Source organism: Nycticebus coucang, chromosome 6 (genome assembly GCF_027406575.1).
Source record: "Nycticebus coucang isolate mNycCou1 chromosome 6, mNycCou1.pri, whole genome shotgun sequence".
NCBI classification, from domain to species: Eukaryota; Metazoa; Chordata; class Mammalia; order Primates; family Lorisidae; genus Nycticebus; species Nycticebus coucang.
The window spans coordinates 77,791,234-77,817,895 of record NC_069785.1 but is presented as its reverse complement, the minus strand read 5'-3'; the positions used below and the strand labels follow the sequence as shown (position 1 = coordinate 77,817,895).

At 48.1% G+C, this 26,662-nt stretch overlaps 1 protein-coding gene across 2 annotated transcripts; it reads right to left on the bottom strand.

Annotated features, from left to right (window-relative positions):
* Positions 1-325: 325 nt before the first annotated feature.
* Positions 326-26,218, bottom strand: SCAMP5 (secretory carrier membrane protein 5). 2 transcript variants are annotated; one of them, XM_053596022.1, is made up of 7 exons: positions 26,030-26,218; positions 9,714-9,768; positions 9,229-9,357; positions 5,001-5,157; positions 3,809-3,910; positions 3,266-3,383; positions 326-3,018 (listed from the first exon to the last, which is right to left on the bottom strand). In XM_053596022.1, exons 2-7 carry the CDS (start codon positions 9,718-9,720, stop codon positions 2,824-2,826), a joined length of 708 nt encoding a protein of 235 aa, XP_053451997.1. In that variant the 5' UTR covers positions 9,721-9,768; positions 26,030-26,218; the 3' UTR covers positions 326-2,823. The 2 variants fall into 2 exon arrangements, with proteins under 2 accessions (XP_053451997.1, XP_053451996.1); XM_053596021.1 differs by lacking the exons at positions 9,229-9,357; positions 9,714-9,768; positions 26,030-26,218 and having other exon boundaries at positions 5,001-9,201.
* Between the last annotated feature and the right edge of the window lie 444 nt (positions 26,219-26,662).

Genomic DNA, 26,662 nt, shown 5'->3' with positions numbered 1-26,662 from the left:
AGATGGCAATTTTTTTTTTTTTTTCGTAGAGACAGAGTCTCACTTTATGGCCCTCGGTAGAGTGCCGTGGCCTCACACAGCTCACAGCAACCTCCAACTCCTGGGCCCAAGCGATTCTCCTGCCTCAGCCTCCCGAGTAGCTGGGACTACAGGCGCCCGCTAGATGGCAATTTCAATGCCTGCTGCAGGCTGCTCTAGAAAAAGAGCCACACAGAGTTAGTTGCATGGATTTTGGCTCCAGGGAATGACAGGCTACAGACCCACCCAGCCCCCCTACTGTTGTGAGCTCCATGGAGACTCACATGAAGACACATGACACAGAACACACAGGGCCAAATGTTCCCTTTATTATGGTTCATTCAACTACCACAGACAGACACATTGGCTTAGGCAGGTCAACTGCCAGCTGGGGAATGGTCCATCTCCCAGAAGTGAGGAGGAACAGTGGGCACCAGGAGAATGCCAAAGCAGGTCACTGGCTGGCACCAGACCTGAGAATCCCTGGAACTGACGTGGACCCTCTTGTAGCCTATCCCAAGCCAGACCATTCAGAAGAGATGAATCTGTACCCAGTCCCCACTTCTCACACTGGCTCTCTCCCCGGGAAAGTGCATAGATGCCTGGAGATGCAGCATCCCAGGGTTTGAACAAACTGGGCCATACACAAGTAACAGGCTTTCCTGAGGGTAGTCACGGTATGACCAAATAGGTCTGAGCCAGGAAAGAGGAGAGGCAGGTAGCACAGGAAATCGAGTAGAGGGGATACCCAGTGGGTCACAGATGCTAGGCTGGACCACAGGCCTGTGGAGCTACCAGAGAGACTAAGGGAAAGGAAGCCAGAAGTCTGGGGTGGGGACGAAGAAAGGGGAGGAAAGGCCTAGACCTAAGGTCGCTTTTCCAGGGCTAGGGACTGTGAAAACTGCTTTCCAGAAAGAAAATGGGAGAGCAGAGAGGCAATTATACTTTGTGGTCCAAGCCTAAGGGACTCTTAGGAAGAGAGTCCCCTGGCTTCTCTTGCAGGGAAAGGAACGAAGTACCTGGAGATCAAAACTCAGTACCTGGAAGCACAGGTGTTGAGTTCCAAGCTGGAGTCAACCCAGAGTGGCCAACTGGGATTTGGGTTTTGTTTTTTTTTTTGTCTTAAATAGCCCAGGTAGGCTTCTGTCGGGAGAAAGGAAGGTGGGAAATGGGCAGTCCTGCTCCTTGAGTGAGAACCCACTCCCTGCCAGGTCTCAGATGGGGCAATGCTCTCACACTGATTGGAACAGAACAGCCCCATGATCCTGAAATAACTTTCCTGAAAAGGGAAGGAGATTCTGACAAAGTCAGGAAGTCTTCTTGATTTGGGGAAAAAATAAATAAATAAATCCAGAGGGTGTCCCCTCCCACCCCACCTAAGCTGAAATCCTATTTAGGCCATTGTGCTTACAGCTTAGACCAGGCCTGTGCTTCTTCCTTGGCACGTGAGTTCAAATGCCCAGAAGTACTCTGTGACCAAGAGCAGGTAAAGTGGGAGAGGCATGCTCCCCTCCCACAAGGTTCCTCCTCCTCCAACCTCCCCTCCAGGCCTCCTGCTCTGAGCCCTGTCCCTTCTACTAGATTCAAACAGAAATACTGCTGCTGCTGCTGTTACTGCTCCCAGGAATGCAATGATTGATCATTTGGAGACACCTAGATGCCCCAAGGGTCTGGGGGCAATCAGACCTCCCCTGAGGACTAATAATTACCCAAATGCACTCTGCTCCAGCTGTGCCTTTACACATGACAACTGCCTGACATGACCCAGCTCCTCAGGGAAGGAAGTGGAATCTGCCATGTCCTAGGCAGATGACACCTGGCATGTGGTGGGGTCAAGGTAAGGGAATCAAGCCATAGCAGCCGGGGTATGGGGAGGAGGCAGAGGGCTCCAGGTATTCTCTGGGGAGAAGGGGAAGGCAGGGGAGAGAAAAGAAGAGCCTGCCTCCGCAGGCCAAGCTCGCAGAGCCAAGACCAACCCTGCATTTCCATTCCCTGGGAATCAAGGACCCAGGCAGGCTCTGCATTTCTAGCTGTGTTCCCCTTCCACATCAGTACTAAGGCTCAACTCCACTCTCAGCTTCCTGGATCTGGGAATCAGATCAGATTGAGGAATCCGGGCTCAGTCTCAGGAGCAGCTATAGCTGGGATAATCAGCCTTAGGGAAAACAAAAGCCACATGGGAAAGAGAAAGACCCTGGGCAAGGGAAGATAGCACAGGGACTCTGATAGCTGGGAAGAAATGAGGAAGGCAGAGGATGAGGGAGGGGAGACTTGGCTGGATCAGAAGGAACGCGGGAAGATCCCCTGCCTGTCCTCACTCTTCCACCCACCACCATGAGCGCTAAATACTGTTGCTTCCCAGGAATACCAAAAATGGAAACAATGTCAGCTCATGACTCTGGAAGGGGCCAGACTTTCTGCTATGCCTCCCCCTACCCCACGAGGGTCCCTGGGCCAGGGTCAGAAGGGGCAGGTGGGGGACTGGTTTAGTTCTAAACATATATCTAGCACCACAACATGAGACCTCAACTGCACACTATTTCAGAAGGGGACACTGACAGTTACTACTGCACAGAACAGCTCCACGTACAGCCCACAGCTCTTAGAGTGCCAAGAGCAGAATCCAACAGGTGGGAAGCAGGGGACAGACATATACATATATACATATATAACTCTGATTCTTTGTACAAAGTCGGGGAGGAGAAAAGGGAAGGGGGAACCCTGCTTGGTCACCACAACAAATGATGTGGCTCGAGCCCCCTGTCCCAGTGACCCCAGCCCTGCCTCCTGATAGGCATGGCTGGTTCACATCTCGTTGGAGTACGTGTAGTTGGGGGTGGCAGAATACTGAGTCTGCGGTTGATTCATGGCTCCCTGGGCCGCCCCCATGGCTGCATTCTGGGCTGCCTGCTGCACGTGTGGATTCTTCCATGCCCCCGTGGTCCATTCCTCCTGAGCTTTGCTGAAACTGCCTCCACTGCCCCGGTAAAATTTATGAACCTGTAGGAAAAGGAGCACAAAGAAGAGTTAATCAAAGGGAAGAGGCAGCCCATCCAGGAACCAGATATGACCATTTGTGAAAAAAATAGTCCTCCCTCTCCACCATGCCTGTGTAGGAAAGTCCAGCAGGCAATTCCAGAGTGACAGAAGAAAGAACTCTGGATCCTCTTATAACTTGGAGGAGGGGTTGTTTCAGATCACAGCCCCCTCCCAAAGCCGCCCTCTCACCCTTGAGGGGACCACTTACCATGCTGAGGGCAATGAAGGAAAAGACAGCCACAACCGTGAACATGACGGTGGGAATGAGCATCACCACTGCTGAGCCAATGTTCGTACTGAAGAAGGAGATGGTGGCAATCCAGCCGCTGTAGGAAAAGGCCAGTTGTGGGGCTGTGGGCAGGAAGAGGGGTGCCCAGGAGCCACCTTGCTGGAGCAAGGGACTATCACATTGCCACAGGGAGGAACCATACCACTGGATTCAGAGGGACCATCTTATTGACCCCAAAGGGCCTGTGTCAGTTGCTCAGACAGGCTCCTCAGATGCAAGGCTTCCATCTCCTGGTTTTACCAACAATGCCTGATACCCCTTAGTCCCCTAGAAATCACTGACAGGTTCTCCTTCCCCTCTGATGCGATAGCTGTGCTGCTATACTATTCTGAATCCTCTCACTCTTCCAGTGACCGGTCACATTGTGCCCCACAGGCTAGAAAGCTTAGCACATGGAGTTAAGCATAAGACATGCCCAAGGTGCCACCCCTACCAGCCATAAGCCAGACCCCTGCCTCTTACCAGACGCCCCAGCCTGGGATGCCCACAGCCTGGATGATGCTGATGACCATCTGGGCCATGAAGGTGAAGAAGAATGCCATGAAGCTGAACGAGCTGTCAGTCCTGAAGCAGAGGAGATGGCTCCCGTCACCAGAGCAGAATGCTAGGGTTTCCTTGCCTTCAAGGCCCCCAAGCCCTTCCAAGTTTAAGTAAGTGAAGAATGGACAGAAGACCCTTAAAAGCTTTAATTGAGAGGTCAGAATGGGACAATATTTATCTACAGATCTTTGCAAGGTTCTACATGTTAGGCTTGTGTGTGCAACATTACATAGGGTGGGATCTCCTCATGACTGGACCACACACTGGAAATGGAAAGATGAGCCTACTGGCATACAAATAGACAGCTCCATTGTGGCAGGAATAAACAGTCCCATTGTCAAGGGGATGGACAGCCACACTGGCACCAAGACAGTTAGCACCACTGATACATAAATGGATGGCCCCATGGGTTCAGAGATGGAATCCCATTGCCACTAGACTAGATACCCTATTGACACCAAAATAGGACCTAACGGACATTTAGCTGGGTGGGCCAATTGGCAATGAGGTTTAAGGTCCCATTTGCATCAAAGGCACCAAGACTGATAGCCTTGTTGGTACATGGATGAATAATTGGCACAAAGATTGAAACCCCATTTGGCACTAGGTGGACACCCATTGGCACCCAGACAGCTTGAGTCCCACTGATACATGGCTGGGTGTCCCTTTGGCACAGAATTGGATGACCTCATTGGCACATGGACAGATAGATCTTCTTGGCACCAAGTCAGCTAGCCCCACTGGTACAAGAATGGGCAGCTCCACCAAGACATGTGGCCCCCCACAGGCAAATCAACATACAGCTTCCTAGGAAAGGTGATGGGAGAAGACAAAAATAGGCCTGTTCTCTCTGTGTTGTTCCCACCGAAGGGTAGAGTGAGGAGAGAAGGAACTGAATGGAAGGTTCTAACTCCCAGCATTCTTAGACCTGGAGCCCCCAGGAAGCCCACCCCCAATCTGGTAGTCTGAGCCAACGGTGAACAGAGGAAAGTGAGTTTGGGGGATGGGGAAAAAAAGTGAGTAAGCATGTAGAGAGAGAGACAGAGAGAGAGAGAGACGGAGTAGAAGGGCAAAAAGACATGGTTAGGAGCTGGGGTGAGTGCCAACCACTTACTTGAAGGCCTTGTAAATGGGCCGAAACCAGCAGACGTAGGAGCAGGGTGTGAAGAGGATGAGCCAGAGAAAGGCGAGGCCAAAGTTGGTAGCTCCCCCGCCTCCGATCAGCCACGCGAGACAGCCCACCAGGTTCACGGCCAGCGTGACGCTGTTCACTGCAGGCCCAGGAGCACATACACACAGAGAAAGACCCCCAAGCCCACACGGAGGCACATGGGCACCCAGACATGGACACACACATCCATAACTCATCACAGACCCATAATCACACAAACACAGATATACATATACAAATGCAAGCCACATTTACAGATCCACACCCATACGGAAGACCCACAATGCATATCAGTGAATACGCACACAGAGATACACAGGACACACACAGAAGAAATACAGGCTGTAAGAAAGAGAGCTGGGAGCTCTGACTAACCCCCACTCAGACCCCCCTCCTAAGGATCTGAGAAATCCTGAAAGCAAAGAGTCTTAAGAGCAGCAGGGCTTCTGCACAGCAAGCCCTCTTTTTAGGGCCCCAAAGACTCAAGGCGGTAGAATGTTTTTCTTACGAAAATGGCCTCAGCGGCTTGGCTCCCATAGCTCAATGGTTAGGGTACCAGCCACATGCACAAGGGCTGGTGGGTTCGAACCTGGCCAGGGCCTGCTAAACAACAATGACAACAATAACAAAAAAATAGCCGGGTGTTGCAGCGGTTGCCTGTAGTCCCAGCTACTTGGGAGGCTGAGGCAAGAGACTCGCTTAAGAGAATTGCTTAAGCCCAAGAGTTCGAGGTTGCTGTGAGCTGTGACACCATGGCACTCTACCAAGGGTGACAATAGCGAGACTCTGTCTCAAAAAAAAAAAAAAAAAAAATGGCCTCAGGCAAGATAAAGTAGCTCATGCCTATAATCCTGGCACTTTGAAAGGCTAAGGCAGGAGGATCTCTTGATGCCAAGCAGGAGTTGGAGACACAGTACACTACGATCCCGCCTGTGTATAGCCACTGCACTCCAACCTGGGCAACACAGCAAGACTCTTCAAGCCTTTGTAACATCTGCCCTTCATTTAGTTGGGGCAGGCATGGGTGTCTGGAATCTGTCTTTATTTAATCTATTTCTTAGACAACTATATCACCTGCTCCAAGAAGCCTTCTTTCAATACCACAACCTTACCATCTCTCATCCCTCTGACCTTGTATAGACCTGGGCTGCTCTCCCAAATACAAAATCCCAGCCCATCAACCATACTAGAAGTTTTCCAAGAGTGGGATCCAGGCTCCCCTTCCTCTGTCCCCACATTATCTAGCTGCATCTAGGAATCACAGTTTCACTGAGACACAGCTGGCAGGGACCTCAAAGACTTGTTTTACAGATAAGAAAACTGGTGCTAGCACTAACACACACCCAGGTCTCTTGATATCAGGGCACTCCCCTCTTTGAACTATGGCTGAGTCTACAAAGACTGCTGAATAAACAAAAGAAGGCCAGTTGAATCTTGGCCTCAAATAGCCAGCATCTGTGATCCTGTCTTCTGAGTAGAACCCATAAGCATCTCGAGGTTTATACACACTTCCTTGGGAGTAAAGCACCTGGCGGGCGCCTAGTGAGGACTTAGGGAGATATTTATAGATCTTAAATCCAGCTTCTGGATGAGATCTTCCTAGGAGCAGAACGCCCAGAGCCTATGGTCAGGTGGAGTCCTCCCCAAGTATGACCTGGCCTGGCAAGCCTCACCTGTGCACAAACACCCATCTCAGGGTCCCTCATAATAAGGGTGGGCATTTCTTTTTATGTGGTTTAGCTGTATTTCCTCCATTTCTGTTCACTGCCTCAAAATGTCTTAGAGCCTTGGTGTTCTGATTTTATTCGTTCGTCACATAGAAAGGACACTAACCTGTCATTATATTGACTGACATTCTCTCCCCAGTCCCACCTATCTCCAGCCCCCTTGTTCTAGTGCCTGTGCTGAAATTATTCCACTACCTATCTGGAATGGACACCCACTGACTTGGCACACTTTTCCAGCCATCAGCTTCTGTCTTGTCTTCACTCCTCCTTGTCCAGCTTAGATTCCATAATTCATTACACTCAATTTGTTAGTCCTTTCCCTACTCTGTCTTCTGGTCACACTCACTCTCAGTGAAGATAACTCCCATCTGTATATGACCTGGATGTTATTAAGATAAAATGGAGCCTGGAAGGACTATAAATTCATGGCAGCCAACCTCCAATGGGCCCTGTGCTTGGCCCAGAAATCTCAGGGCCAGGTCTCTTTAGAGTCCTCACCCTCTGTCCATAAACATGCTCTCATTCTGAGCCCACCCTCCCCAAAGCTTCCATCCCCACTCCTACAACATATGTAATGGAAAAAAATAGAAGCCATTGGCTCAGCGCCTGTAGCTCAAGCGGCTAAAGCACCAGCCACATACACCTGAGCTGGCAGGTTCAAAACCAGCCCGGGCCTGCCAAACAATGATGACAATGACAACTACACCAAAAAATAGCTGGGCATTGTGGCGGGCACCTGTAGTCCCAACTACTTGGGAGGCTGAGGCAAGAGAATTGCTTAAGCCCAGGAGTTGGAGGTTGCTGTGAGCTATGATGCCACAGCACTCTATCCACGGCGACAGCTTAAGACTCTTTCTCAGAAAAAAAAAAAAAAACAGAAGCCATCAGAAGTAATCTCCCCATTTTCTTCCCAACATCTACAGACCTATCTATACCCTATCCCATACTACCTACTGGCCCATCCACCTCTCTCAGGCTATATGATGAGAGATCCTTCTCCATCCAAAGGCCAAGCCAGAACTTGAAGTTGAGTCTATTTGCTCCTATCTTCTTCCTACCATACCATGAAGCACCTGCTTTGCCACCTTCCTGGTACACACAACCACAGCCCAGACAAGCAGCTAAGTGCAGGCCTGACTCAAAAAAACATCAGATACGGCAGACCCTAACTGAGATCACATTGCCAACGTCTCAGGTTCCTGGGGCTTCTTCCCAGCACAGGACAGCTGGCCTGTCCTCCCCTCACATGCCTAAGAGGTAACTTCTGCCCAGCCTCCGCACAGCCACATCCCATCCTTCCAAGATGAACACCTTTCTCACGAAGCTGTCACAGACTACCTAACAGGGGGCATTTAAACTCTCAACCTCAAAACCTTGCAACATTAGAACACTAGCCTCTTAGAAACAGGCCCAGGCCAGGCATGGTGGGTCATGCCTGTAATTCTAGCACTCTGGGAGGCCGAGACAGGTGCATTGCCTGAGCTCACAGGTTCAAGACCAGCCTGAGTCAAAGCGAGACCCCCATCTCTAAAAATAGCCAGGTGTTGTGATCCCAGCTCCTCTGGAGGCTGAGGCAAGAGAATCGCTTGAGCTCAAGAGTTTGAGGTTGTGACCTCTGACACCACAGCCCGCTACTGAAATTGACAAAGTGAGACTCTGTCTCAAAAAAACAAAAACAATAAAAACCCTGGGCTTGCGGCAGGCACCTGTAGTCCCAGATACTTGGGAGGCTGAGGCAAGAGGATGGCTTGAACTCAAAAGTTTGAGGTTGCTGTGAGCCAAGACACCACAGCCCTCTATCAAGGGTGACCAAGTGAGACTCTTGTCTCAAAAAAAAAAAACGAAGTGCAGGCCCTGTAATGCAGAGCTACACGGAACCACAGCTGTCATGAACTAATACTATTTTCAGCAAATGAGGCACCTGCTGCTCCAAAAGCAGCAACCAGACAAACTCATCCCATACTACCCAACTCCCAGATGAATGCTCTTCTCTTCAAGCAATCTTCCAGAGAAAGAAAAAAAAAAAGTTTTTTTGAGGGAAGGACTCCATTCCAAATCAAGAATCCTGAGGTCCTAACAGTTGCCAGAGGTTCCCTGGAGTGCTCCAGTGGGAAGGGAGGGTGGGGGGAGTAAGAACAGAGGAATCATTGCACAAAGGGCCCCCAACAGATGCTCTGTGAATGGGAAATGGAGGGGGAAGAGAAGGGAAGAGAGGCCTAGATTAGGGGTCGGAGTCTAGGGAAACTGAGGCTCAGCTGGGGAGTTGGCCCATAGAAAGAGCTTGCTGGGAGCCTAGTGGGTAAAGATTCACTGGCCCACATGGACGTAAAGGGAGGGGCAGAAGGACAGCTGGGCCTGTGATACCCACTCCACTGCCCAGCACCCCCACCAGTCCTCCTCCCGCCTCCAGCTACCCTGTTTCACCCCAACCCCACAGCACTCACACATCCAGAGGTAGTAGAGGCGCTTGGTCATGCTGCGATGCTGGGGAGGGATGTCTGCTTCGAAGTCTTGGTAGAAACATGGCTTCAGCGGGATGAATTTGGGTAATGGTGGGAAGTTGTTCACTTTCTCTGTGGGTGAGGCACATGGCATGGCATCACCTCAAATGCTTTTCTCCCCACGAATCCAATATACCGTTTTTATCCTGGCTGGACTACCTCCTCAGCCCATGTGGCCACTGACCACTTTGCTATGCTATCCTCACCAGCCATCCCCACTAGATGTCAAGAAGTTCAATCCTTTGTCCTCACTGTTGGGAGATATGACAGAGGGCTAGACAGGGTCATGCTGAAGTTCCCAGACGGACAGGCCTGGGGAGGGGAGAACCTGAACAATGGGACAGAAAGAACCCAACCTCTAAAGACCAGGGAGGCACACCCTATGCTCACTGCCATTTCCTACTCACATGGCCTACCCCTCTCCTCACCTGCCATTATGGCACCAGCTGGCCCAGCAGACTGTTCACGCCTCTTTCTCCTGCCCTGAGAGGAAAGAAAAGCCAAAGAAGGATGAGGATTGGGGCCCACCCAACCCAGTCCCTCTTCATACTTTTTAGGCTCCCTAGGGAAGGCTCCATACTCCCACAGTGAGACGTGCCTGATGGAGGCAGCTCCCCATCCTGCACCCAATGGAGGCAGCTTCCCATCTCCCAGATACACCCTGCTACCCTCTACATTGTTCTAGCTACTTTCACCCTTTGCCTCAAGGCACAAAGGACATCTTCAGAAAACCCCAAAAATAACTTACCAGGGTAGGAAAGGATCCTGGGAGTGGACTCCATGCTAGGAAGGCCAAATGACAGAAAAGATCCAAGGGACAAGAGGAAATTCTATTCCTTGACCCTGGACACAGGTTGGACTCCCTTCCCTCTTGGCCTTTTGCCCTCAGTCATTTGCTCAATTATTAAGATTTATTAAGGCAGGCAAGGTGGCTCACGCCTGTAATCCTAGCACTCTAGGAGGCTGAGGCAGGAAGATCACTTGAGGCCAGGAGTTTAAGGTTGCTGTGAGTTAGGCTAAGGCCATGGCACTCTAGCCCAGGGGACAGAGTAAGATGCTGCCTCAAAAAAAAAAAAAAATTGGGGGCCAGGTGCAGTGGCTCATGTCTGTATTCCTAGCTCTCTGGAAGGCTCAGTTGGGTGGATCGTTTGAGCTCACCAGTTTGAGACCAGCCTGAGCAAGTGCAAGACCCCATCTCTAAAAAATAGTCAGGTGTGTGGCAGGTACCTATAGTCCCAGCTACTTGGGGAGATGAGGCAAGGGGATAGCTTGAGCCCACAAGTTTGAGGGTGCTCTGAGCTATGACACCAGGGCACTCTACTGGAGTAACAAAATGAGACTGTGTCTCAAAAAAAAAAAAAAAAATTAAAATATTTTGTGGCCCATAAATGTGATATGTGGCTCAAAGGGGCAGGGCGCCGGTCCCATATGCCGGAAGTGGGGGGTTTAAATCCAGCCCCGGCCAAAAAAAAAAAAAAAAACCTAGTTAACATCTAGCACAGAAAGAAAAAAGGTATAACAGAGATATTCACGAAATGATACTCATGCACAGGTGTATTAACCGTAGCACTGTTTATAAATACAAAGAATTGGAAACAATCTATGCTTCTATCAATAGGGGACTGATTAAGTAAATGATACAGTAATACAATGGGCTATTTCATAGCTTTTTTTTTTTTTTGAGAGAGAGCCTCAAGCTGTCGCCCTGAGTAGAGTGCTGTGGCATCACAGCTCACAGCAATCTCCAACTCCTGGGCTCAAGCGATTCTCCTGCCTCCGCCTCCCAAGTAGCTGGGACTACAGGAGCCTGCCACAACGCCCGGTGATTTTTTTGGTTGCAGCTGTCATTGTTGTTTGGCAGGCCCAGGCTGGATTCGAACCTGCCAGCTCAGGTATATGTGGCTGGCACCTTAGCCGCTTGAGCCACAGGCGCCGAGCCAGCCATAGCTATTTTTCTTTTCTTTTTTTGTTTTGTTTTTTTTGGCCGGGGCTAGGTTTGAACCCGCCACCTCCGGCATATGGGACCGGCACCCTACTCCTTGAGCCACAGGCGCCGCCCCAGCCATAGCTATTTTTAAAAATACTCTGCAGCTGTTAAAAAGAGGAAGCAGTTCTCTATGTACTGACGTGAGAAAAATCTCTAAAACCACTAGTAGATGACAAAAACAAGATGTAAAACAGTCTGTACATTACCTTTTGCACCAAAAAAAAAAAGAGGTGAGAGAATAAAATTAAAACAAAAATTATTTTTCATCTAACTATCTTACTTCTAGCTATTTACCTACAAATAAGAAATGACAAACACACATTATTCAACCCTGTGCTATTTGTAATAGCACAATTGCTATAGTTGACTACCTGTGCTATTTGTAATAGCACAATTGCTATAGATGACTACCTCCCTACATTGACCACCTCCTTAAGTTGGTCTATTTTCATAGACCAGACACGTACCACATAGACATACGAATACAGTGGCCTAGTTCCTTATATTGACCACCTCCATATGTTGACCAATTTGTTATGGTCCCTTGGGGGGTCACTCACAGAGATTCTGCTGTATTTGAATACAATAGTACATCATACAAGGGAGTATTATGTACATGTAAAAAAGAATGAGGATGAACTCCACAACTGCTATGGAATGATTTCTAGGATATAGTAAGTGAAAAAAAGCAAAGTACAAAGTATAAATATTATGCTACCCATTATATAAGAAAGAAGGCAAGCAGGGCGTGTAGCTCATGCCTATAACCCCAGTACTTTGGAAGGCCAAGGTAGAAGAATCACTTGAGGCCAGGAGTTCAAGATCAGCCTGGGTAACATAATGAGATCTCGTCTCTACTAAAAATAAAAATAAAGAAAATTAGCCAGGCATGGTAGTGGCGTGCCTGTACTCCCAGCTATTCAGGAAGTGGTGCCGAAAGGATTACTGGAGCCCAGAAGTACAAAAGGAGAAGAATATGCACATGAATTTGCTTATTTTTGCAAAGGAAATACAGTAAGAATTAAAAAAAAAAAGGGCGGCACCTGTGGCTCAAGGAGTAGGGCGCGGGTCCCATATGCTGTAGGTGGTAGGTACAAACCCAGCCCCGGCCAAAAAAAAAAAAGGATTAAAAAAAAAATTAATGAAATAGTCACCTACATGCTGGAAGGGCTAGGATGAGTAGAGAGATTTCTTTGGGTAAAGCTTTTCATGTACTTTCATACATATAATGACTTACATGTTCAAAAACGTAAACCAGAAGAAAAGCAAACTCTAAAATTGAAACATAAACAAATGAAGCTAACTGTAAATCAAACTGATAACACAGTCAGGCATAGAGGCTGACACCTGTAATCCTAACACTCTGGGAGGCTGAAGTGGGAGGATTGTTTAAGGACAAAAGCTCAAGATCAGCCTGAACAAGAGCAACACCAGCCTCTACTAAAAAAATACAAAAATTGAGTGGTGCCTGTGGTCTAGTGAGTAGGGTGCTGGCCCCATATATCAAGGGTGGCGGGTTCAAACCCGGCCCTGGCCAAATGGCAACAAAAAAATAGCCCAGCGTTGTGGCGGGCACCTGTAGTCCCAGCTACTCGGGAGGCTGAGGCAAGAGAATCGCCTAAGCCCAAGAGTTAGAGGTTGCTGTGAGCTATGATGCCACAGCACTCCACCGAGGGCAATGAAGTGAGACTCTGTCTCTACAAAAAAAAAAAATAATAATACAAAAATTAGCTGGCCGTGGTTTGCACTTGTAGTCTCAGCCTCTTGGGAGGCTGAGGCAGGAGGATGGCTTATGGCCACAAGTTTGAGGTTGCAGTGAGCTATGATAATACCACTGCACTCTAGCCTGGGTAATGGAGTAAGACTTTCTCTTAGAAAAAAAAAAAAATTAATAACAACAGCACACAGAAAAAAAGAGTGAGCGTAAGTAATTTGGATCACAGTACTCTTGTGTTCTCTTAGAAAGATGTATCTCAAAAAAAAAAAAAGAAAGAAAGAAAGATGTATCTCAAGGACAAAAATAAAAGAATTCTTAAATTTTTGCAGGTTGTAATTCTGAAATTTAGTCATGTATACTATAGAAGAGATCAAATAAGTAAATGTGTTGATGTTGTTGGGAACCTGGGTTCTCGCTATTAGTACAGACAGAATACAGAACATGATGGCTTGGCACCCGTAGCACAGTGGTTATGGCACCAGCCACATACACTGAGGATAGTGGGTTTGAACCTGGCCCGGGGTAGCTAAACAACAATGACAACTGCAACAAAAAATACCCGAGCGTTGTGGCTGGTGCCTGAAATCCCAGCTACTTGGGAGGCTGAGGCAAGAGAATCGCTTAAGCCCAAGAGTTGGTGGTTGCTGTGAGCTGTGATGCCACAGCACTCTATCCAGGCAGACATAGTGAGACTCTATCACAAAAAAAAAAAAAAAAAAAGAATACAGAACATGGTAAGATAAGAAAGAGACTGATAATGTTTTAAAAATAGACGTATCAGGCGCGGCACTTGTGGCTCAGTGAGTAGGGCACTGGCCCCATATACCAAGGGTGGAGGGTTCAAACCCGGCCCCAGCCAACTGCAACAAAAAAATAGCTGGGCATTGTGGCAGGTGCCTGTAGTCCCAGCTACTTGGAGGCTGAGGCAAGAGAATCGCCTAAACCCAGGAGTTGGAGGTTGCTGTGAGCTGCATGATGCCATGGCACTCTACTGAGGGTGATAAAGTAAGACTTTGTCTCTACAAAAAAAAAAAAAAAAAGTAGAGGTATCAATATGAACTCATGATTTTAAAAATATATATGAATGGTCCCAAGCCAGGAGAAGGAAACAAAGTTAGCTTGAAACTTCTTGTGGTAACAAAAACAAGAAAGTCCTCAACAACTAATGGGACAAGTCAAAAGGACACAGGACCCAGGTTTGGAGGGCTAACACCTGCCAAATTTGGGACAATTAGAGTAACAGAAGTAATAATGACAAATTATACTGAATTTTTAAAAAATAATTCATGAGTCCAGGGCGGTGCCTGTGGCTCAGCGAGTAGGGTTCCAGCCCCATATACCGAGGGTGGCGGGTTCAAACCCAGCCCCGGCCAAACTGCAACAACAACAACAAAAAAAGCTGGGCGTTGTGGCGGGCGCCTGTAGTCCCAGCTGCTCGGGAGGCTGAGGCAAGAGAATCGCGTAAGCCCAAGAGCTGGAGGTTGCTGTGAGCCGTGTGACGCCACAGCACTCTACCGAGGGCAGTAAAGTGAGACTCTGCCTCTACAAAAATAAAAAATAAATAATTCATGAATCCAAAGCGACATTATTATTATTATTATTATTTTATTATTATCACTGTGTCACATCGGTAGAGTGCTGTGGCATCACCCCAGCTCACAGCAATCTCCAGCTCTTGGACTTAGGTGATTCTCTTGCCTCAGCCTCCCGAGTAGCTGGGACTACAGGTGCCCACCACAACACCCCGCTATTTTTTGTTGCAGTTTGGCCAGGGCTGGGTTTGAACCTACCACCCTCAATATATGGGGCCGGCGCCCTACTCACTGAGCCATAGGAGCTGCCCGACATTATTATTTTTAAATACAGAGGAAGGAAATAGGAAAAGCTCTTTGCAGAAGAATGCCAGCTACAAATACAGGAGTAACAGAATTAGAACATCTCCCAACTTTTAGGACTTCCCTTGGTGGGAAAGTTGGAAGAGATTATAACCAACATGTGGAAATCGGGAAAGTAGAGGTTAGAAATCAGGGTTGGAAATGCCCTCGGTCTCAGGCCACACTTCCCTTACTTGGGGCTAAATGCCCTCCCCTCAGCAAAGAGCTCAGAGTAAACTGATGGATATCCCTACCTTAAAAAAAGAAAAGGTTCTTATTGCTTGGTCCTCTTTTACAACAAAAAGCAGAGTAGTATTTTTATATTTAAATGTAAAAACAAAAAAATATATATATGAGTGTGTGGACTGTTTGTGTTTCTAAAGGTGAAAACCATTTGGGTCACAAGGAGCCAAAGTAAAGAAAGAGAAGTATCTCCTTTCGGGGAGAAGGTGGGGGAAGTGGTGCTTAGAAAGTTGGTAATTGGGGTTAATTCCTCATTACCATTTCAGGGTCTCTGCCCTGCCCACCCTCCAGAGGAAGTGGGCGGTGGTAAATTGACAGGCAGATGCAGGCTAACTAGCAGTCACTTGATTGCTATGGCTCTGTTTTGCAAGACACATGTACTTGTCCACACACGGGTTTGGAAATGAGTTGGCTGGTCAACTTGAGCATGTTACCAACAGAGGGGATATACACGTTTTAGGGTTATTTTCTGGTGGGAATAGCATGTCACTAAAGCAGGCCTTTTGATATATTTAAAAAAAAATTTTTTAAGCGCAAAACAGAAGTTTAGATTTTAATCAAATTTGCAGGGTTTCTAAGTAATTTTACATAATTGCTTATTTGCTTCAACTGTGTCCTTTCACCTCTGCTCTTGGAGGAGACAGAGACAGGGCTGGTGTCAAAATCACTTGTGATTTTTGTATCCTGTTGTCTTCTCCCAGTGCAAAATACTCGTTTCCTTTGTTAAGATTACTGAGGAGTTATTTTTTTCTTTTACAATAAAAAAACCACCCACCTTCATCCTGACATTTCCCCTCCTGTTCTCTAGTGGTTTTTTTGTGTTGGCTGCAGCAGACCAGTTGTGGTTCTCTTGCTGTGATGAGTTCTGATTGCCATGTACAGTATATTCAGAGTTAGATAACTCCTCATTATAAACAAGCTGTAACTGCCCAGAGCAGCTCTTATAAATCAGCCTAACATTAAAAAAAAATAAAAAAGAAAGAAAATCTCCCAACTTTGCTGTCATGAATGTAATAGCTGATTCAGGCACAGGTCAATAGTTGGTAAAACCACTAGGCAAAAGGTTGTTGGGGAATAAGCAAGTAATAGAGTGTTAAAAACCAGCCCAAGATGACTTACTAATGACAAGGGGGGAAAGGAATTTTTACTGTGGATGAAGCTGGCAGACACTACCTTAACCAAGCAATGAAATTTAGCCTCACCAATAACATCAATAATGACAAAGTGACATTATAGCCTCCTGGTGTGACACACCAAGATGGGCATATCACCTACATAGCATTCTTTTTTTTTTTTTTTTTGTAGAGACAGAGTCTCACTTTATGGCCCTCCGTAGAGTGCCGTGGCCTCACACAGCTCACAGCAACCTCCAACTCCTGGGCTTAAGCGATTCTCTTGCCTCAGCCTCCTGAGTAGCTGGGACTACAGGCGCCCGCCACAACGCCCGGCTATTTTTTGGTTGCAGTTAGGCCGGGGCCGGGTTTGAACCCGCCACCCTCGGTATATGGGGCCGGCGCCTTACCGACTGAGCCACAGGCGCCACCCGGCAGGAGGATCTCTTGAACCTGGGAGTTTGAGGTTGCTGTGAGCTATGATGTTGTCATTGCATTCTAGCTAGGGTAACAGAGAAAGACTTTGTCAAAAAAAAAGTTGCTAGGGAAGAAGAGAGTCACCCCCCCAACCAGCCCACTTATTAATCACAGCAGGTAGTTCAATAATGAGAAGATCTGGCAGAACAAGTGATCAATCTTAGCATTTCTGACAATGGGAAGAAAGAACTTTATGTGCCTCCGATGTGATAGCACAGAAGGACACGAGACCATCAGTGAATACTGTTGCCAAAAAATGTTTAATCTGAAAATCATTGTGAAAAAACAATCCAACAAATGCAGAAATGCTATAAGACAAATGTTAATGTCATAAAAGACAGAAATTGGTGGCGGCGCCTGTGGCTCAAGGAGTAGGGCGCTGGTCCCATGTGCTGGAGGTGGCGGGTTCAAACCCAGCCCCAGCCAAAAACCACAAAAAAAAAAAAAAAAGACAGAAATTGGTAAGCGGCCTCTTCTAAATTAACACACTAGACAGACACGCAACCACAGGCAATGGAAAAGCCTTTAGCATCAGGTATCCAACCTTTTTTTTTCCCTCTGCCATACATTAAAAGAGCTGTCTTAGGCCACACATAAAAAACACAAACATTCTGGGTCACTACAGCACTCTACCCAGGGTGACTGAGTGAGACTCTGTCTCAAAAAACAAAAAAGAAGTCCTGGTGCCCATAGCTCAGTGGTTACAGAGGTGCCAAATACACCGGGGCTGGAGGGTTTGAACCTGGCCCAGGCCTGCTAAACAACAATGACAACTACAATAAAAAAAAAAGTAGCCTGGCATTGTGACGGGCACCTGTAGTCCCAGCTACTTGGCAGGCTGAGGCAAGACTATCGCTTGAGTCCAAGAGTGTGAGGTTGCTCTGATCTGTGACGCCACAGCACTCTACCGAGGGCGACATAGTGAGACTCTGTCTCAAAAAAAAAAAAGACAAGAAAAAAAAATCCACAAACACTAAGGAAAGCTGATTAGGAAAAAAAAAAAAAGGTCCACGTACACATATTCTTCCTAATATCTGATACTGAAGATGAGCAAAAACAGTCCTCACAAAATCAGCATGCAGCCCAGGTGCACCCTAGATTTTTTTTTAATTAATTTATTTATTTTTTGTAGAGACAGAGTCTCACTTTATGGCCCTCGGTAGAATGCCGTGGACTCACACAGCTCACAGCAACCTCCAACTCCTGGGCTTAAGCGATTCTCTTGCCTCAGCCTCCCGAGTAGCTGGGACTACAGGCGCCCGCCACAACACCCGGCTATTTTTTGGTTGCAGTTCAGCCGGGGCCAGGTTTGAACCCGCCACCCTCGGTATATGGGGCCGGTGCCTTACCGACTGAGCCACAGGCGCCGCCTGCACCCTTTATAATTTATTTTTTAAATCATATCTATAAAGGACACTTCTAGAATAGCTAGACTGTATCGTAGATACCACTGGTCAATGTTAATGTCTTTGTTCTTAGCAGATAAATGTTTAAGTATTTAGAAGCACAGTGCCCGGCTGGACATACTGGCTCACACCTGTAATCCTAGCACTCTGTGAGGCCAAAGCATGATGAAGACTGCCTGAGCTCAGGAGTTTGGGGTTGCAGTGAATTGTGATGATCTCACTGCACTCTAGCCCAGGGAGCAGAGTGAGACTCTGTCTCAAAAAACAGAAAAAGGAAAAAAAATTAAGCAGCAGCAGATGAGCTGGAAAAAGAAGGAGCAGTTGATGAGGCAGGAGGAAAGCATGAAGTCTCCAAAGCCAAAGGTACAGAGTGTACAAATGTGACAATACTAAGAAGAGGTACAGTGTGAAGGGCTGGAAAAGCATTCATTACGCTTAGCAACATCAAGTCAGTTGTAAGTTCAGTGAGGCCTGTTTTCATGGTGAGAGTAGCAGCCAAATTAAAGCGAGCAGAACAGGCAAACCAAGAACAGGTGGAGAAGCCTGGCTAACAGCACAGAGACAGGGGACTAGGGGGAAGGTGTCCAGAGAAGGCTAGAGCTGGGGGTCATTTAACATGGAAATAAGGTAGAATCCAGATAAAAACTGCAGTTATAGCAGAGACAGAGGCTACCTGATAGTGCAAGGAGGTGGAACAAGTCTTGACCCTAACAGGTGATAAGGAGAATAGTATATAAGCAGATGCAAGCAGGTTGGAGGTCCTGGAATGGAAGCAAGAAGAGTCCCATGTGTCTGCTTCAATTGTCTCAGTGATTGAGAACACAAGATGCAGATAGGAGGGTAAACTCGGAGGACCCAGCTTTGCGCAACACATCCTAAATTCTCTGGGAGTACAGGTAAAGGAGCTGTGTGGGACACCGAGCAACACCTCCCTGGTTTGTCTTGGAGGAGTCCGGGAGGGCTTCTTAGAGGAGGTGATTTCAGAGTTGAATTTTAAAGAATGAACAGGTTGGGCAGGGAGTCAGAACAACAGGTGTGAAGGTCGGAAGAATAGCACAGCATATTCAAGGAACAGAAAGAAGCAGAGAAAAGATGAAGCTCAAAGTGGAGGGAGGGAAGGAAAGGCAAAACTAAGGTTGAAAGGTGGATGGGCTAGGTCCTCCTGACTTTGAAGGCCATGGGCAGGATCTTATCTTCAGTCATGGGGGTCACTGAAGGATTCTATTCTTTTTCTCATTTATTTTATTTATTTATTTATTTTTTGTAGAGACAGAGTCTCACTTTATGGCCCTCGGTAGAGGGCCATGGCATCACACAGTTCACAGCAACCTCCAACTCCTGGGCTTAAGCGATTCTCCTGCCTCAGCCTCCCGAGTAGCTGGGACTACAGGTGCCCGCCACAACGCCCAGCTATTTTTTGGTTGCAGTTCAAGCAGGGCCTGGTTTGAACCCGCCACCCTGGGTATATGGGGCCAGCGCCTTACCCACTGAGCCACAGGTGCCGCCCTTTTTTCTCATTTATTTATTTATTTATTTTTGAGATAGAGTCTCACTTTGTCACCCTCAGTAGAGTGTGGTGGTGTCACAGCTCACAGCAACCTCAAACTCTTGGGCTTAAGCGATTCTCTTACCTCAGCCTCCCAAGTAGCTGGGACTACAGGTGCCCGCCACAACACCCAGCTATTTTTTGGTTGCAGTTCAGGCAGGGCCTGGTTTGAACCCGCCACCCTGGGTATATGGGGCCAGTGCCTTACCCACTGAGCCACAGGTGCCGCCCTTTTTTCTCATTTATTTATTTATTTATTTTTGAGATAGAGTCTCACTTTGTCACCCTCGGTAGAGTGTGGTGGTGTCACAGCTCACAGCAACCTCAAACTCTTGGGCTTAAGCGATTCTCTTGCCTCAGCCTCCCAAGTAGCTGGAACTACAGGCGCCCTCCACAATGCCTGGCTATTTTTTTGTTGCAGTTGCATTGTTGTTTAGCTGGCCCAGGGCAGGACTGAACCTGCCACCCTGTATGTGGCGGGCGCCGTAACCACTGTGCTATAGGCAGCAAGCGGTCGTCTTCTCATTTAAAAAAAAAAAAAAAATAGCCTCAAAGAATTTTTTAAAAATAATGTTGCTGTTTAAGCTATGTATAAAAACATTCGCAAGTTTCTTACTTTTATTTTTATTTTCTTTTTGAGACAGAGTCTTACTATGTTGCCCTCGGTACAGTGCCGTGGCATCACAGCTCAAAGCAACCTCAAACTCTTGGGCTTAAGTGATTCTCTTGCCTCAGCCTCCCAAGTAGCTGGAATTACAATTGCAGTTGTCATTGTTTAGCTGGCCTGGGCCAGGTTTGAACCGCCAGTCTCAGTGCATGTGGCAAGCGCCATAACCACTGTGCTACAGGTGCTGAGCCAACATTCACAAGTTTAAAAAAATCTAAATACATAAAGCAGAAAAGTCTTTCCAAAATCTACCTTCTCAGAGGCCACCCCTTTAACAGTCTGACCTTCAGGTTTTGGGATACCTTTTTGGGTTTCATTTTTAATGTCTCTATAAGCATACATAACAAAAATGAGATCATTCTATACATGCTGGGTTTTGTGGGGTTTTTTTGAGACAGAGTCTCACTATTGTTCCCTCGGTAGAGTGCTGTGGCATCACAGCTCATAGCAACTTCAAACTCGGGCTCAAGCGATTCTCTTGCCTCAGCCTTCCAAGTAGCTAGGACTACAGACGCCCGCCACAGCGCCCAGCTATTTTTTGGTTGTAGTTGTCATTATTGTTTGGCAGGCCAGTTCAAACCCGCCAGCTCCAGTATATGTAGATGGCACCCTAGCTGCTGAGTTGTAAGCACCAAGCCTATACATGCTGTTTTATAACCTGTTTTTTTCCACTCAGCAATATCTCATGAAGTTTTTCATGTCAATGAATACAGATCTATCTCAATCTTTTCAATGACTGCTCAGCTGGGTTAACCATGTCGATGGCCAGGGAGTAGCCAAGTATGACAAGCTGATTTGGCAGTCAGGAAGACACAACTTCAGATAAATGGTAGGACAGAACCCAAACTGCCAAGAAATTAAGGAAATATGAGGGAGAAGAAAAGGGACAGATTTAGCAGACTAGTCTTTCAATATACACATACATATAGAACATCAGGGATAATAACAAAACGCCATATGCCAAAGATTACTAGTAGTTATCTCTTGATAGAGAGATATAAGTTGTTTTCTTTCTTCTTATCTTTATTTTCTAAAATTTCTATAATGGTCATATATCCATCTTTTGTAGTAAGACAAAGTCACAGGTTGAAAATGGCAACAGTGGGTGGCGCCTGTGGCTCAAAGGGGTAGGGTGCCGGCCCCATATACCGGAGGAGGCAGGTTCAAACCCAGCCAAAAAAAAAAAAAAAGGAAAGAAAAAGAAAATGGCAGCAGTGAGAGGAGACAGGGTTAGAAAGGTTTTTCCAGGATAAGAGATTTGAGCATTTTTATAAGGTGGGAGGAAGGTATTCAGGGAAATGGCATAGGCTGGAGATACAGTGAAGAAGGAAATAACTGAGGGTCAGTGGTACCTCAGTAGATAGGCTGGGTGGGCATCCATAGCACAAAGGGAGCACATTATACTAGGAATCTCCTTCTACTGTGATTTGAGAGAAATGGGGAAAACATGGTGTTATTCTGTCTCCCACACACACACCTCAAACACCCTCTGCATGAGTAAAGGGCTTTGGGAGAATAGTCCAGTTTGGAATACTACTCTCACGGAATAAAATGGAATGGGAAACTGATGGGAACAGGGAAAAGGGAGGTAAATAACTAGATTGCAGGAGCCTCAAAGGAGACACCATCCTAACCGTGCCTCCAGCCTAACCCAGCCCTGGTCCCAGGCTGTCTCCCAAAGGTGTGCTCACTGCGTGGGTATTGTGGCTTTCATCTGTAATTTTTTTTTTCTTGAGACAGACTCTCACTTTGTTGCCCTCGGTAGAGTGCTATGGCATCACAGCTCACAGCAACCTCAAACTCTTAGGCTCAAGTGATTCTCTTGCTTCAGCTGCCTAAGTAGCTGGGACTACAGGCACCCACCACAATGCTTGGCTATTTTTTTGTTGCAGTTGTCATTGTTGTTTAGCTGGCCTGGGCTGAATTCAAACCTGCCAGCCTGGGTATATGTGGCCGGCGCCCTACCCACCTGAGCTATGGATGCCGCCCTTTTTTCTTTCTTTTTTTTGAGACAGAGTCTCAAGCTGTCGCCCTGGGTAAAGTGCTGTGGCATCACGGTTCACAGCAACCTCAAACTCTTGGGCTTAAACGATTCTCTTGCCTCAGCCTCCCGAGTAGCTGGGACTACAGGTACCCACCACGACACCCATCTATATTTTTGTTGTTGTTGTTGCAGTTGTCATTGTTGTTTTTTTTAGCTGGCCTGGGCTGGATTCGAACCCACCAGCCTCCGTGTATATCGCCGGCACCCTACCCACTGAGCCACGAATGCCACCCTTACATCTATATTCTTAGCACTCAGGAAGACCAAGACCAGAGGATCACTTGCACTCAGGAGTTTGAGACCAACCTAACCTGAACAAGAGTAAGACCCCCATCTTTAGTAAAAATAGAAAAATGTGGGTGCCTATTGTCCCAGCTACTCAGGAGGCTGAGCCAGGAGGATCACATAAGCCAGGTGTTTGAGGTTGCTATGAGCTAGGCTGATGCCATGGCATTCTAGCTTGGGCAACAGAATGAGACTCTGGCTCAATTAAAAAAAAAAAAAAAAAGCCAAACGTATGCTCACAGTTACAGAGAAGTCAGTGCTTGAAGTATGGATGATTGAGTGCAGAAGGCAGAGCACAGGGCAAAGCTGCCTTGTATGTGTATAAAGGTTAAAGCAGAGAGAATTCAGGACTTGGGAGAGCTGCAGGAGGCTGGAGTCACAGAAATGGAAGCCTCTAAGCGTCTCTGCCCTTATTTCAGGGCTAGCCTTTGAAATTGGTGGGAGGAGATTGGGGGAAGACAACGGTCAATGACCTCTGTAAATCAAACTTTTAAAACTACAAAACAGAAGAAATAGTAATTTGCTCTTCAATTGAAATCTTTCTTTCTTTTTTTATTTTGAGACAGACTCCCACTTTGTGGCCCTTGGTAGAGTGCTGTGGTGTCATAGCTCACAACGACCTCAAACTCTTGGGCTCAAGCAATTCTCTTGCCTCAGCCACCCAAGTAGCTGGGACTATAGGCACCCATCACAATACCTGGCTATTTTTAGAGATGAGGTCTTGCTCTTGCTCAGGCTGGTCTTGAACCTGTGAGCTCAGACAATCCACCTGCCTCGGCCTCTGAGAGTGCTAGGACTACAGGCGTGAGCCACTGTGCCCGGCCCAATTGAGAATCTTTCATATGGGAATTGTGGGTGGTGGTGGTCGTGGTGGTTTACATATCCTCCCAAAGATGTAGGCCTAAGGAAACACCTCTTTAGTTATCAGTACTACAACAAACACTACCTGAATCCTGACGATAATGTATTTCATTCCTTACTGTGAAGCTGGAACAGAGGCTCCCACAGTAAGAGAGTGAGTTCTGTGACAGGAGTCAAGCCTGTTCTCAGATCAGATCAGAGGCCTGGGGCTACTTCCAGAGATCCCTGTTCACTAGGATGAGCCTCTCATCCGCAGCATAGAAAAGGTCCTTTTTTTCTACCTGCTCAGAGCCTATCTCCTAAGATGGAAGTTTCCCCCTCCTGCTCTGTCTCTGGTCTCCTTATCCTACTACCAGCCCCATCTCCAACCCTGAAATACTAGAACTATGAATCATCCTCAGAAAACAGCAGTTTCCTGGCCCTGCTGTCACTGTCTTGCTGATGACTCTTCAGTAGCCTCCTACAGATCCTGTGCCTAGCATTCAAGGCTCTGTGCCAATACAAACCTCCCTCCCTATCACTCTTTGCTTCTCTACCACAGGCTGACCTGCTTCCTACACATCCAGCTTCATGCAGATTATGTCTAGCCACCCCCTCTGCTTCCAGTGAGCCTAAACTGGCAGCACCCTTGGCTCCTCTAAATGCTGCTGGTTTCTCACATCCCACCTCTTCTGGGATGCCTTTCCAGACAACACTTCTCTGCATCCCACTGCACAGATTCTGAACCAGTCATTGGGCGCTAAGTGCTCACTCACTCTCATCTAATCTCTTTCTCACTCCCCGACAGACAGAATTTCCAGGAGAGACCAGGCACAGAGCATAATTAATCCATATACTTGCTTAAGACTTGGACACTCTCCGAAAGGGTGGGAGTGAGGCAACTGATGCCCTCCCCCAATCAGGCTAAGTGCCCAGCTTCTGTCAATTCTGCTCCATTGAACTTCCCCCAGGAAACCTTCAGAGACTCCAAGGCTGGAAGGAGGGAAGGAAGTGCAGCCTGTAGAGGAAATGCTGTGGGGAGGGGAGAGGACAGGGAGAGAAAGATAGAGGGAGCAAAGAGGAAGGGAAAAGGAAGAGGGAGAAAAACTGGGAGGAGCATTCTAAACTAGAACAAGGAATATCCTTAAAAGAGGTCACCACTTAGTCCTATTATCTCATCCCTACAGAAGGGTGCTGGCAAAGAGATGCCCAGAGAAGGGATTCAACTTCTTCAAAGGGATTCCTTGGCCAGCCAGGGAAAGGGTTAAAGAAACAGCCAGAGAGCCCAAGGTCCCTATCCAGAGATCCCCTTCTAGGACCGCACTAGGGTGGTCCATTCAGTAGAGCTAGTCCTCCCTTAGCTCTGGATACTTTGTCCTAAAGCTTACCAAGCCCGGATCAAACCTAAATATGCAAGACATGTGTAGCCCCTCAAACTCTCTCTGCCAGTCCTGCACCTGAATCTCCCTTTGAGAGCCCTGATCCAAAACGCGGAACAGGTAGGGCAATTTGCAAAATTCTCCAGACTCCAGACCCCACCCCACAGGCACAGTCACATGGCTGAGCTCACAGGCTGGGCCTCCCTCCCTGCCCCCAACAGCGGTGCTTAATTCCATGGCTATGCCTATGCCTTTGGCCATACCATTCCCCTGGAATGCCCTCTTGACTCTCCACCCATCCAAATCTCACCACCTCCAGAAAGTCTCCTATTTGCTGGCTCTTGACTCCCTTTCTCCCTGTGTCCGTGGGAAAATCTGCAAGGACCTCGCTGATCTCCCCAACAGGAAGCTGGGACATCACCGGTTTAAACCGGTAATTCGCCTGTGATGGCGAATTCTCAGTCCCAGTCTCTACTTGGATCCCCAAGCCCCTAGAATAGGAGCTCCCGGAAATGGAGACAGGGATGGGTTCCCAAACACTTCACCTCCATCCTCGTGACCAACTCCTGCCAGCATTGGAACAAACTAAATCTGGCACCCCCAACTCACCACCTAACACCCAGGGGAAGTCCAGGCCCAAGACAGTGCACCCATCCCCCAGCAACCCTGGGGCAGCTCAGACCCGCAGTCCTAAGGTCGGCCGCCCCACAGAGGAGAGGGAGGTACCACCCTTGTCCACCTGCGGGCGCCTGTTGCAAGAACCCAAAGGAGGCCACAAGCGCCTGCTTCCATTCGCCCCCATCCCCAGCCGCGTGCGCCATAACCAGGAGAAGAGACCTGTTTCCAAGGAATGCCAAGTAGGGTTGGGGGAAATGAAGGGCCCAAAGCTCAGGCTCCAGAATCCAGGGGTCTGACGTCACCCAAAGCCCTGTTCCCTCTGCAGGAGCCGAAGATGGTGACAGGAGGAGTTGAAGAGCTTAGTGTGCCCCAGCGTTCTTTCCCCTACCTTAAATAGGAAAGGTCACCTCGACTCCCCACCTCTCAGCAGCTGGGCCTGCCGCTGCATCCAAAGGTGAAGCGTACAAAGCTAGTGCGGTGACCACCAGCCTCCTCGTCGTGCCCAGCTTCCCTGCAAAGCTTTCCTCCCAGCCCCCAGGCCGGACTCACCTGCCGCTGCCGTTCAGCTGCCTAAAGTCCGTGGCGCTGAGCTGAGCTGCACCGGGCGATGCCGCGCGGAGCCGGCCGCGAGCCGCTCCGGGGCTGGGGGCGGGGAACGCGCGCGCGCCTGGAGCCTGCTCCACGCGCGCCCGCGCCTCCACGGCCTGCAGGAGCCACTCTCGCGAGACTCCCACGCCACTCCGAGGGCCGTGCCTCCTGAAATCGCGAGAATGGAAGACCTGCCGGCCCCTGCACCTTATGAGCTGTCCGAGGTGCTGGTTCCCGGGCCCCGGCCAGTGGTTAACAGGCACCTCAGGGACAAGAGCAAGGCCAGAACGTGGAAGGAAGAGATTGGAGATTGGCGCCTCCTACTAGCAGGCAGAGCCTCAGCTTCCAAATCTGTAAACTGGGGAGAAAAACCTCTTATGCCCATCCCAGGAGCCTCCGCGACGGAGCAGAAAGGAAGAGTGAAAAAGCTTTGAGAGTAGGAGAGTGTGGTGACGGGTGGAAGCCATTCAGATCCACAGGCTCAGTGACAGAGGACAGATATAAATGAAACACACAAATAGAAAGATATGGACACACGGGCGGCGCCTGTGGTTCAGTGAGTAGGGCGCCGGCCCCATATGACGAGGGTGGCGG